The sequence below is a fragment of the Malania oleifera genome, chromosome 3, assembly GCF_029873635.1.
Source record: "Malania oleifera isolate guangnan ecotype guangnan chromosome 3, ASM2987363v1, whole genome shotgun sequence".
Classification (NCBI taxonomy): Eukaryota; Viridiplantae; Streptophyta; class Magnoliopsida; order Santalales; family Ximeniaceae; genus Malania; species Malania oleifera.
In genome coordinates this window covers 12,885,318-12,898,308 of record NC_080419.1, presented here as the reverse complement: position 1 = coordinate 12,898,308, position 12,991 = coordinate 12,885,318, and the positions used below count along the sequence as shown (strand labels likewise).

Sequence of the window (12,991 nt, the reverse complement as noted above, 5' to 3'; positions counted from 1 at the left end):
CTTTACTGCTTCAATCGGGGTTTCACTAGGTTTGCATCCAAGCATGCCAGTTTCGGTTAGAAGATCAAGGATATACTTTCGCGGAGAGACACTGATACCTTTCTTTAATCTAGCAATTTCCATTCCCAAGAAGTATCGCATTTGTCCCAGGTCTTTAACTTCCACTTCAGTAGCTAGGACTTTCTTTAATCTTTCCATCTCCACTGTATTATCTCTAGTTAGAATTATATCATCAACATATACTGTCAGAATTGTTTTCTTATCATTTTCAGATTGTTTGAAGAACATAGTGTGATCTGATTGCCCTTGTCGATAACCCTGATTTTTAATTACCTTTGTAAATTTGTCAAACCATGCTTTGGGGGATTGCTTGAGTCCATACAAGGACTTCTTGAGTTTGCATATTCTGTTTTCTTCACCTTTCTTATTGAATCCTAGTGGTATAGTCATGTAGACTTCTTCTTCTAGCTCACCATTTAGAAATGCATTCTTAATGTCTAGTTGCTGTAGTGGCCAATCTAAGTTAGTTGCTAATGACAGGAGCACCCGAATTGTGTTTAGTTTTGCCACTGGTGCAAATGTCTCAATGTAGTCAATGCCGTAAGTTTGTGGAAATCCTTTTGCTACGAGTTTGGCTTTATATTGTTCAACTATCCCATCAGCTCTATATTTCACTGTGAAAACCCATTTGCAGCCAACTGGTTTCTTTCCACTCAGCAGGTTCATAACATTCCAAGTTTCATTTTTTTCGAGAGCCCACATTTCTTCGATAACGACTTCCCTCCATTCAGGACTTTCTAGAGCTTCCTTAATATCTTTTGGAATTTTTATCCTGTCAAGGTTAGAGGTAAAAGTACGATACCCTGTAGACAGAGTTTTATAGGACATGTATTTTGACTAGGGATATAGAGTACATGACATAGTTTGTTTTCTGACTGCAATGGGTAAATTTATGTCATCAAGTGTAGACTTATCAGAATAAAGCTCATGATCATTGATTACCTGATCAAGACTGGGCGTCGACTCATGGTTGCTTGGAGCTATCACCAGTTCCAACTCTTTTGGTGCCTTAGGTATGAGATTCTCCTTGTGCTTTGTTTTTGGCTTTTTGGTGTAAACAAGTATTTCCTTTTGTTTTTCTGCATCTCCCCCTGAGTTTAAGTGATCATTTGTATATGGTAGGTCAAGACATGCAATGGGAGACGCAATAGATGGGTCAGGGAATGAAGCAATGGGAGACTCATTCGATGGCATAGATTCAGTAGTAAAGAAATCAAAGAACTAATCTTCACTCCACTTCTCTCCCTGAAGAGAGGGCTTTTGGAAATAAGGAGTGATTTCAAAAAAAGTGACATCAAGGCTAATAAACATTTTTTTGGAGACTGCGTCATAACATTTGTAGCCTTTCTGGATAGGAGAGTAACCAATAAAGACGCATTTAACGGCACGAGGTTCCAATTTATCTTGGTTGTGAGCATGAACATTAACAAATGCAGTACATCCAAAGATTTTCAGAGGAAGACTGCAGTGGAGTCGTGAGGGAGGAAAATATTCCTGGAATTTCTGGAGAGGAGTTGTAAAGGAAAGAACTCAACTCGGCATTCGATTAATGAGATGTGTAGCTGTTAAGATAGCATCACCCAAAAATAGTTCTTCATATTTGTAGTGAACATCAATGCCCAAGCTACTTCAAGTATATGTCTGTTTTTTCGTTCAGCGACCCCATTTTGTTAAGGGGTATCTACACAAGAACTCTAATGTACAATTCGAATTTCTTGAAGATAATTTCCTAGAATACATTAAAATATTCTATACCATTATCAGTACGTAGAATTTGAATGTGAGTTTGAAATTGTGTTTGAATCATGGAGTTAAAACTGACAAAAATAGACCGGACTTCAGATTTATCTTTCAACAAGTAGACCCAACAAATACAAGTATAATCATCATTAAAGGTAACAAACCATTTTGTATGAGTGCGATTAGGGGAGCATGAAGGTCCCCACAAATCACTGTGAACCATAGTGAATGGGCGGGATGGTTTGTATGTGGATTTTGGGAAAGAATTATGTTGGTGTTTTGCAAGATCACAAACTTCACATTGAAAATCAGAAGACGTTTTACTTAAACAAATATAAGGAAATAAACGTCTTAAATATTGAAAATTTGGGTGACCCATCCTAGAATGCCATAACAAAAGTTCCCTATCTCTAGAAATAGATGCAGAATCACAAATTGCAGTATTACATTGTTCACTCGTATTTGCCTCCTCAAAGTAGTAGAGTCCCTCACATGCCTTAGCACCGCCAATCGTCTTCCCCGATGTTAGGTCCTGGAAAACACAATGAGATGAAACAAATTTAGCAAAACAATTGGAATCTTTTGTCAACTGGCTAATGGATAACAAGTTGCAAGATAGCTTGGGAACATGTAGGACATATTTTAAAGTTATAGAATCAGATATGCGAATACTTCCTTTGCCAGCAACATGTGATAGAGATCCATCTGCAATTTTTACTTTCAAATTTCCAGTATATGGTGAATAGGTTGAGAACAATTGATAAGAGTCAGTCATATGATTAGATGCACTCGAGTCAATTATCCATGGTGACTTGTAATGGAATATAGTATTTAGGACTGACAAAAAATTACCTCGGTGAGCTAGAGAACCAGTGGAAGACTGACCCGATGTTTGAATTGAGGAAAACATTTTATATACCTGATCCAACTGCTCAGGACTGAATACACCACTTGTAGTAGTATTATTGGTTTTCTCACCTTGTGATTTTTCAGTTGAATTGTCAGAAGTAGCCTGATACCCATGATTTTTTTGATATTGTCTTGGCTTCCAATCTGCAGGCTTACCATGAATCTCCCAGCATGTATCTTTTGAATGACTTGGCTTTCAACAGTGCTCGCACCATATTTTACCTTTTTGTGATCTTTGCCCAGATCCTGCAGGGCCTTTTGATATAAGGGCCGAGACGTCAAGCCCATTGGGATTTGGCCCATTCCCATTTGTACTTAGATTTTGGATGGACAAGTCCGGCCCGATACGATCTCCTTGGGGCCTCAAGATCACTCGTCTCCTGCTCTCCTCCCTCCTTACCTCGGCGAATACTTCTTGGGTTGAAGGCAGAGGTCGCTGGCTGAGGATTCGTCCTCGTACGTCGTCCAGATCTCGGTTGAGGCCGGCCAAGAACTCGAAGACCCGTTCGTTTTTTAGCCTCCTCCTGTCTCGCGTGTTGTCGCTGGAGCACTCCCATTCCTCTTCAATGCTTAGATCGAGCTCTTGCCAGAGATGGGTCACCAATTTACCAAGATTACAAGTAGCACACTCAAAAGATAAAGAAGAACATTTTTTATTACCAAGTAAACCAGAGTTCAATACATGATATAGGATCTGAGTATTGGGATGGCCTAAATGACGATGCCACACCATACTAAGATCTGAAACATTATTACAAGCAAAAGACTTAATAGAAGAAATTGGAGAAAGTGCTGGAATAGGCAAAAGTAGTGGAAACAAGCGCCCCACTTTAGGTCCCTTCGCGATCGGCTCCCCCATTACTTGGTCCTGCACAAAACAACCATTAGTTGAAAAATTGACAGCGCAATTGTTATCAACTAATTGACCAACAGAAATAAGATTCGTGAAAAGCTGAGGAGCAAGAAACACATCAGTGAACTTAGAAAAGGCATCTCCGATAGTAGCTATTGGCAAAGAACTACCATTGGGAGTCTGAATAGCAATTTGATTAGCGTAGGGCCAAACATGACACAAAGTAGTGCGATTATTCGTCATGTGATTAGAGGCACCTGAGTCCACATATCATAATTTAGTAGAATTGTTTCCTTGGAGCCCCATTGCTGATAATGTCGAAATTAGCATTTGTTGCACCATTTCGGGTGTGCAGCAATTCGCTGTAGGAGGTGCAGGAATAGAAAATCACCTGAAGAAGAGCGTCTTTGATAATGTGAAGAGCGTCTACAATCACCTGAAGAAGAGCGTCTACAATGACTGGGCCTAACGATTCTACGGGCGAATACGACAGTCTTTGATAATGTAACCCTTCTTCTTGCAATAAGAGCAGTATTTCTTGGAACAATTAGCAGCGATATGCCCAAATTATTTGCCGCAAAAACACTGCAAGGTGCTAGAATGTGTAGACGGTCCTCGTCGTTGAGCATCATAAGCCATTGGGACGGACCCTGAACTACCATGAGATTGTGCCAGAGTAACTTGAGTACTGAGCTGTTGTTCTTCACAAAGTAACTCACCAAAACAAACATCAAGAGAAGGAACCGGAGAGCGATTCAGCAGAGAAGAGCGAACAGATTCATACTCGAGGTGGAGTTTCATAAGAAACTAATCACGACGGCTAATCTCGCGAAGACGTTGAATAATGGGAAGAGAAGCAACAGGAGCATCCGCGGTAACCAGATCAAAATATTTATTCTAAAGAGTCAGAAACACTGAATAATAGTCTTGGATGGAATGATTGTCATGTTGAAACATGGCAATCGCATGCTCTAACTAAAAACGACATGCACCGTTATCTTGATGATATACTGTTTTTAAATAAGGCGACATGGATTGAGCGGTGCGATAAGGTCGCAAGTTGGGGACAATATGTGGCTCAACTGAGCCAAGAAGCCAAGACATAATCCAAGCATCAAGCACAACCCATGAAGGACAAGCCGTTGAATCCTTGACATCAAGCACAGCCCATGAAGGGCAAGCCGCTGAATCATTGGATTTATCAGGATTGGGTGCACAATCCGTGCCATCAATATGACCCCAAAGATCTTTTCCCTTTAGGAAAAGCTCGAATTGAAAAGCCTACGTAGAATAATTGTTACCCGTAAACTTGGCACACACAGGTGCGGAGTCCGTGCTAAATAAAGGAGAAAATCGAGAAGCCCAAAAAGAAACAGACTGTGCCGAAAGAAAAATCAACCTTCCTTCCCTAAAAAATAAATCTTGAACCAAGAAACCTGCTGTGCCGAGAATCACGAGGACAGAGAAGCGCCAGAAACAGCAACAGAAAGCTGATTCAATCGACCTGCCTGCACTTAAAATAAATTGCAACCCAAGAAACCTGCTGTGCCGAGAATCACAAGGACAGAGAAGCACCAGAACAGCAACAGAAAGCTGTTCCGACAGCCACTCAGCCATAGAAATACCGAAAGAAAGAGAGCCAAAAAATTTCAGAAGAGAATAGACCCACAACAGCCACAGAAACGAGAGACATTTCCAAAACTGAGAAAAAAAAAAAAAAAAAAAAATTTGAAGGGAAAAAAAATTAGCAGTCGGCAAGCTCTGATACCATGTCAAAGTATTGTGTGAATGGCCGAATGGTTTGGCCTTCAGTTCTGTATATTATATATACAGACTTTACAAGAATGCTATGCATGGAAAGTAAATAAGTTCTAGCATGATTCTAGTCCTATACATGTAAATTGTAATCTGTCAAGCCCTATACATGTAAACTAAATATATGCTAACTGTACAAAATAATGAATAGAGAAATAAGGAAATAATTGTGGGGCTGAAATAAGGAAAGAAATCTTTTGCTTTTTGCTGTTCTGTTGACACATCAAGTAGCCTAAAGATGACACATCAACCAGCAATGCAGTAAAAGAACCAACACAGTAAGAATCTACTATCAAATTCCCTCCAGAGATTTATCAAACACTAGAAACATAAGTCAATAGAAGATGAAGTTGCAGGAAAGAAGCTGTCCAGGCATATCTAGGAAGACAGGGTTTATGGTCTATTTAACTACATACCCATACTCAGAGGATGGGGAGATTTGCATCACTCCTTACCCTACTTGAAGTTGTGGTTGTTTGGAGTTCTGAATTGTGGGTGATTACTTCTTTGGCTGCTGGAGGAAGAGGTAGAACTTGCATATTCAAATATTCTACAACAACAATGACAACAAAAAACCAAGCCTTAAAAGTCCCACTAGGTGGGGTCGGATGCATGAATCCTTTTTCACCAATTTACATGATCATGGGAAATTTCCTCCGATAAATTCAAGGCTATTAAATCCTTACTATCTCATTCCAAGTTATTTTAGGTCTACCCCTTCTTCTGTCTTTCACAGTAACTAGTTCATTCCTCTTCGCTGGTGCACTATTTGGCCTATGTTGCAGTTGGAGATGCCTAAACCATTTGAGCCGTCCCTCCTTTATCTTCTACAGGAGTTATGCCTAACTTACTACGAATATGGTCATTCCTTAATTTACTTTTAATGTTATACCACTCATCCACCGTAGAATTCTCGCGCATATATTTAAATTGAAGTGACGAAGAAATTGCAAAAATACCCCTTATAGCTTAATCACTAAATCATAACAAAAATTTTTGAAAGAATATTTTGACAAAGATTAAGTTTAAAAACAAACTTGGCAGAAAACCTGATTGGTGCCAAAGAGAGCACTAGAGACTATATATTGATTGAGATTAGTGATAGAATTTAGGAAAAGAAAAGGATTTCATAAAGTTTTTTATCGACTTGGAAATGGCATATGATAGGGTAATTTGGGAAGTATCATGGTGTGTTTTTAGAAAAGGAGATGTTACTGAGTATATAAAGGTCATTCAAAGATTTGAGGACTATAGGAAGAGAAAGTGGGGAGGTTACAATTACAATAGGTTTGCATCAATGACTGGCTTCGAGTTGTCTCTGTTTTTTTTCTTTGTAATATTGAATGAACTTAGTAGTTACTATACATATACCTTTAATTTAAAAAAAGAACAACTTATTAAACATCTAAAAATGAGGTTCTATGGGGCATGCTGTTTGTGCTATCTTGATTAATGATACTAGAGGAGGAATGTAATGTTAGAACTGTGGAAAGTAACTTCTGTTTCTATAGGTTTCAACTTGCAATTTTAGTAATTTTAGGAGGGAGAATAGACAAAAAGGTTTAAATTGATCTTCAAGAAATTCCAGAGGCAGTAGATTTGTCAATTTGTATAAATCAAAAGTTGGAAATATGTGATTTTTTCAAGCAACTTCACAATGAAAATAGAATTTATGACATGGTTATAAAATCAATTATGCTCTATTGATCGTATCGATTGGCAACAAAAAAATGCATATTCAAAAATTAGCCGGTTTAGTAAAATAAAGAGTTAAATCTTGATCATCAAATCAAGTTCTGAATTGTGAAGCAGTTTCTGAAAGAATAAGACGGACAATAAGTGAAGGGGTTACACCTTGACGATATAGGGGCATATAGAAGAAATTAACATGTACAAGAAGACACACTCAATTCATAGCATTGGTTCAATGTTAATAGACTGGCCTATTAAGATAGCATAACAAATGCCTCCTAACTGTAGTTGAGATGAGAATGTTAAGATGGATAAGTGGTGTAAATTGAAAAGGCATATTGCATTAGGATATAAATTTTGTAGACAAAAAGGAGGGGCATTTTAGATGGTTTGGCACTTGCAGCATGTAGTAGTAGTGCACTGGCAAGAGAGTGATTTGATTGAGATTAGAGGAGATAGGAGGGGAGCACCTATAACAATTTGGATTGAGGTAGCTAAGGGTCTACAAGACTAGTGACAGATTTAATGGCTCCTTTTGGGTGATGTTGTTTTGGGGTTGGTAAAATAGCAGAGGATTTGAATAGCTCACCTCAAGTAGTGGGATTTAAGGCTTGTTGTTATTGTTGGTGCCATATTTTTGAATTCCCATTTTTGAAACGCAGTCAACATATAGATCAGCAGTAAAGAAGCCTCTATGCAGTTGCATGTTGTTGTAAAGGCATTTGCCATTTAGCTAGCATCTTTCTTCTTTATCTGATGATGGTGCATTTAAAATAGTAGCACTAACTTTTCCATTTTTCCTTCTTTCCTTTTTGGGAGAAAAACACTAGAGGTGACTTTGCCTCACAATTGTTCTCATTTTTCATTGGTGTAATGTTTTGAAAAGGTGACCTGTGGGTGTGCAGCTGGAGTTGCTGCTGCTTTTAGAGCTCCAGTTGGTGGTGTGTTATTTGCATTGGAAGAAGTTACATCTTGGTAAGAAATATTCTTTTCTGGATCAATTTAGAAAGTATATGTACATATGCATATATGTGTGTGCGCGTGCGTGCGATTCTTTTCTTGATCATTTTAGAACTTAAATATTTTTTTGTGGTGCTTATATGTTGTGCTCTAGTGGATTTTGCATAACTGAATTTTTTTAAAAACACAGTTGCTGTATTATCTTAAACTAATTCAAATTGTGCTCTTGAAGGTGGAGGAGTCAACTAATGTGGCGTGTGTTCTTTACTTCTGCCATTGTCGCTGTTGTGGTGCGCACAGCAATGGGATGGTGCAAGAGTGGAAAGTGTGGGCATTTTGGCTCAGGCGGCTTCATTATATGGGACATATCTGGGTTAGAATCTGAACTCTTTATTGCCTTTCTATGCTTATCTCCAATTGAAGCTCCGCTGGTTTTCTAACTGAGATATCATTTTAGTGGTCAAGAGGACTATTCATTTCAGGAGTTGTTGCCGATGGCAGTTATTGGGGTTATTGGAGGCCTTCTTGGTGAGTTTTTTTGGATTTCAGTGCAAATCAATATTCATATGATCTACCATCATTTTTCATTTCCTCGATTGGTTTAAGAGCAACCTTCACTTTTTCTTCCCTTTTATAGGTGCTTTATTCAATCAGCTCACCCTTTATATAACCTACTGGCGTCGAAATTATTTGCACAAGAAAGGGTACCGATTTAAGGTACGCTATTGGGTATAATAAGAGAAATTGCATATTGCTGTACAGGTTTGTGCTTATCTTTATAATTTCTATTTTAAAAATTATGTCTGACCCTTTCTTTCACTATCACCACAGGTTGTTGAGGCATGCCTCATCTCCCTGATAACCTCAATTATTTCTTTTGGATTACCACTTCTAAGAAAATGCAGTCCATGTCCTGAATCGGACATTGATTCGGGTATCGAATGCCCTCGTCCTCCAGGAATGTATGGGAATTATGTAAATGTAAGATTACCATTGCTTACTAAGTACTTCTTTGAGGATCTTGCAGTTGTATTGAGGTTTTACTATGTACATAATCAATTATTTTGTGTGAAAAAATTATTATGTATTTTAAGTGTGGAAAATTTATTACGGTGGGAGCTTGCTGTTTGGAGTTTTATACTTCAGCTGATCGCATGAATAATATAACCTTCAATAATTTTGAAGGGAAATTGATAAATTCCTATTATATATTATTATTCTTATTATTGGTGTAGGGGTGGGGGATAAGCTGTATGTTAGTTTGACATGTCCATTTCAATCCATTTCCTTTCTTGTGTTTGACATCCATTTAGCCCTACTTACCCAAGCTTTGACTTATCCATTTGCCTCTTTCCTTATTTAGGTCTATCATACCCCATTGAGGGCACGCTTATGCAATTGTGCTATTGCTGTGGGATTACACTAGCTGTTGATGCCTATATCCTTAAGAACATGGGTGTTGATTCCTTGTCTTAGGCCTATTGGTGTTTACATGCATTACCTATTTTTATTCTTGATGTTTATGGTTCATGTTGGAATAATTGGTTATGTAACTGTCGCACCTAGCCATGCTTCTATGATCCTGTTTGCTTGTGCATCAGTTATACCATAATTGGTGCTTACTAGCTCTTGTTGAACCTTCACCTTAGTGCAGCACACCTGTGCTTTAGTTGTGCAATTGATCACCCTTTTAAATTTTTGAAAGTCGTAGATTGGTTCTAAATTTTATTTTACTCAGTCTTTAATCTTTCCTTCAATTTTTCTTAATAAACATTATGCCATTTACAGTTTTACTGCAGCAAGGACAAGGAGTACAATGATCTTGCAACTATTTTCTTCAATACTCAGGTAGTTATGGAATCCTGGCAGCCCTTGTCTTCTTTCCTTATATTCTAGTTCTCATTTTCCTCTCAGGATTTTTATTCTTCTAATGGAGTTTGTGGTTGCAGGATGATGCCATACGTAACCTGTTTAGTGCAAAAACAATTCATGAGTTTAGCGCCCAAAGCTTGCTCACTTTTTTGGTAAGGCACATCTCCTGATAGCTTATTGCTTTTCTTTTTGCAGATAGAGGCAGTTCATGTTTAGATGCATGTGGCTTTTCAAGTTTTGTTTTCTTTTTTTTTTTTGTTTTTGTTTTTGTTTGAAGAGTTAGCTATCCTCATGTTATTTTACTTAAGAAACTATGATGTAGATTGACTATTGATATGGCAGGACCGCAGGACTTGTCTATATAATGCACATTCCATGTCAAAATGCTTAGTAAAGTTTTTCCCTGCTGATTAGACCCGCCTCAAAATGGCAGATTTGGAGCCATTTCTTCAATCCTCCCCCCTAAAAATTAAGAGCACTCTTCCCAGGCATTTCTTATCGGAAATTAATCAAGAATTTGTATGAGGTACGGATGTGGTGCAAATCAACTACTTTGATTTAGCCCTGAGAGGCCTAATAAAGAAAAACATTTATTTTAAAAACTAAATTTAGGAAGATTCTTTTAATTTCGATATCCCTCCCTCCTAGTTGGACCTAAGCTCTGCAGTCATTCATGGTAATTTTTTTCTTTAAGATAACTAATTTTGGTATCATCTTTTGATTTTTTATCTTAGCTGATCACCTACTTGGATTCCACATTTGGTTGTTGTTGTCATCATTGTTGTAGATTTTTTTTTTTTTTGCAAAAACTAAATCTCAGAATCTTTATATTTCAATCTTAGCCAATCCACCTAGTGGGACTAATGGTATTTTTTTTTTGGTCATCATAATATTTAACCCCGATTTGGGTTTACATGGGATTAAGGGGAACCCCTCAATCTAACTAAGGAGTATGCTTAGGAATAGACAACATTTTATGGTATGGTTGGTTAATTTTGAGTCAAAATGTTATATATTTGGTCTCCCAATTTTTTCTGTCTTTCTGTGCAAGTTTCCTGTGATGTTTTTAATTTTTTTTTTAATCTCGCTCCTTGAGTTTGTCAATTCCCTTAAATTTTCATATTTGACACAAATGTCTGACAAATTGTGATACTAAGTATCTAAGAAGATTTCATTGTGATGACGTGACTTTCATTTGTTACTCTACTAGATCATTCTAGGAAAGCTCGCATTGTCGGAGTTTCATACTTTTCACCTTTCCGGAATTTCCGAGCTCTTGCTACTATGCTTTTTGGTTTGTTTTGTTTTGTGGCAGGCTATTAATATTGTTTTCATATCAAATATAAATTTCAACATGGGATTTTGGAAATGACAAGCAACCATTTTTCCTTTCTTGGTAGAATTGATACAACAAGGACAATGACTACATGAATTCTTTTCCGTCAATTCACCCAATCAAGAGCGTTTTCTTCTATTAGATTAAGGGCTATTAAATCCTTACTACCTCATTCCAAGTTATTTTAGGCCTACCCCTACCCCTTTTCATGCCAGACACACTGACTAACTCACTTCTCCTTAAAGGTGCTCTATTAGCCTTGCGTTTCAAATGCCCAAACTATCTAACTGCCCCCACTCTTATCTCGTTTTCAACCGGTGCTATACCTAAATTGTTACGTATATGTTTATTTCTTACTTTATCTTTTAATGTTAAATCACTCATCCAACTTAACTTTCGCATCTCAGCAACTTCTATTTTTCGTACATGTTTTTTATTAGTTGCCCAACATTCTGAACCATAAAGCATAGCTGACCTTATAGCCGTCTTATAAAACTTTCTTTTTAATTTTAAGGGTATTCTACGATCAAAACACGCCTGACACACTCTTCCATTTTACCCAGCCTCTTTTAATTCTATGTACTACATCTTCTTCAATTTCCCCTTCAGCTTGCATAATAGATCCAAGATATCTAAATATATCGGTGCTATTAATCTCTTGATTATCAAGTTTAATTTTCTCTATATTGCTACTCCTTACATTATTGAAATTACATTTCATATGCTAAACCCTTTAGACTCTAATGTGGCTCTCAAAAGTTGTAGCTTAGATTCCACTCCGCTCCTATTATCATAAATCACTGTAATATCATTTGCAAACAACATACACCAAAGGATTTCATTTTGGATATTCTTAGTTAGTTCATTAATTACTAAAGTAAAAAATAAGGACTCAAAGTAGAACTTTGATGTACACCTCTTGTGATTAGAAAAGCTCTAGATTTACCTTCTACAATCCTAACGCTAGTCACTACTCTATCATACATATCCTCAATGGCCTCCGTATATTTACTACAAAGTCCCTTCTTTTCTAAGACCCACCAAAGAACTTCCTTAGGCACTCTATTATAAGCTTTCTTTAGGTAAATAAAAACCATATGCAAGTCTCTTTTCTTTTTCCTAAACTTTTCCATTAAACTTCTTAAAAAATAAATAGCTTCTGTTGTTGATCTTCCTAGGCATAAAACCAAATTGATTCTCTGAAATCTTTGTTTCAAATCTTAATTAATGTTCAATTACCCTTTCCTATAATTTCATCCTATGACTCATAATCTTAATTCTACGATAGTTATTACAATTTTGAATATCGCGTTTGTTTTTGTAGAAAGGTACTAATGTACTTTTCCTCCATTCTTTTGGCATTTTCTTGGTTTTTATAATAGTGTTGAATAAATTAGTTAACCAATTAATTCCTTTGTCCCCTAAACATTTCCAAACTTCAATTGGTATTTTACCCAGTCCTATAGATTTCCCACTTTTCATTTTTTTAATGCCATCTTAACTTCAAGGACTCTAATTTTACGAAAAATATTCTATTTTTAGTCTTCTCCTCATTTGTCACTTCCAAGTTCAATCTTTCATTTCGGTTTTCATTAAACAACTTATCAAAGTATCTCCCCCACCTCTCTTTTATGTCTTCTTCTCTAATTAAAACATTATCATTCTCATCCTTTATAGTGCATCACCTAAATCTTTGCATTTTCTTTCTCTAGCTTTAGCATTCTAGCAAGTTTATAAATGTCTTTTTCTCCTTG

At 37.0% G+C, this 12,991-nt stretch overlaps 1 protein-coding gene across 2 annotated transcripts in view; it reads left to right on the top strand.

Moving 5' to 3' along the window:
* The window catches only part of LOC131151608 (chloride channel protein CLC-d), a 47,817-nt gene that overhangs the window by 16,233 nt on the left and 18,593 nt on the right, over nucleotides 1-12,991 (top strand). For both annotated transcript variants that reach the window (XM_058102868.1, XM_058102869.1), the window contains exons 7-13: nucleotides 7,956-8,044; nucleotides 8,262-8,402; nucleotides 8,487-8,557; nucleotides 8,667-8,746; nucleotides 8,861-9,010; nucleotides 9,818-9,877; nucleotides 9,979-10,053. In XM_058102868.1, the coding sequence (XP_057958851.1) occupies nucleotides 7,956-8,044; nucleotides 8,262-8,402; nucleotides 8,487-8,557; nucleotides 8,667-8,746; nucleotides 8,861-9,010; nucleotides 9,818-9,877; nucleotides 9,979-10,053 (666 nt within the window). The remainder of the gene's footprint in view (nucleotides 1-7,955; nucleotides 8,045-8,261; nucleotides 8,403-8,486; nucleotides 8,558-8,666; nucleotides 8,747-8,860; nucleotides 9,011-9,817; nucleotides 9,878-9,978; nucleotides 10,054-12,991) is intronic.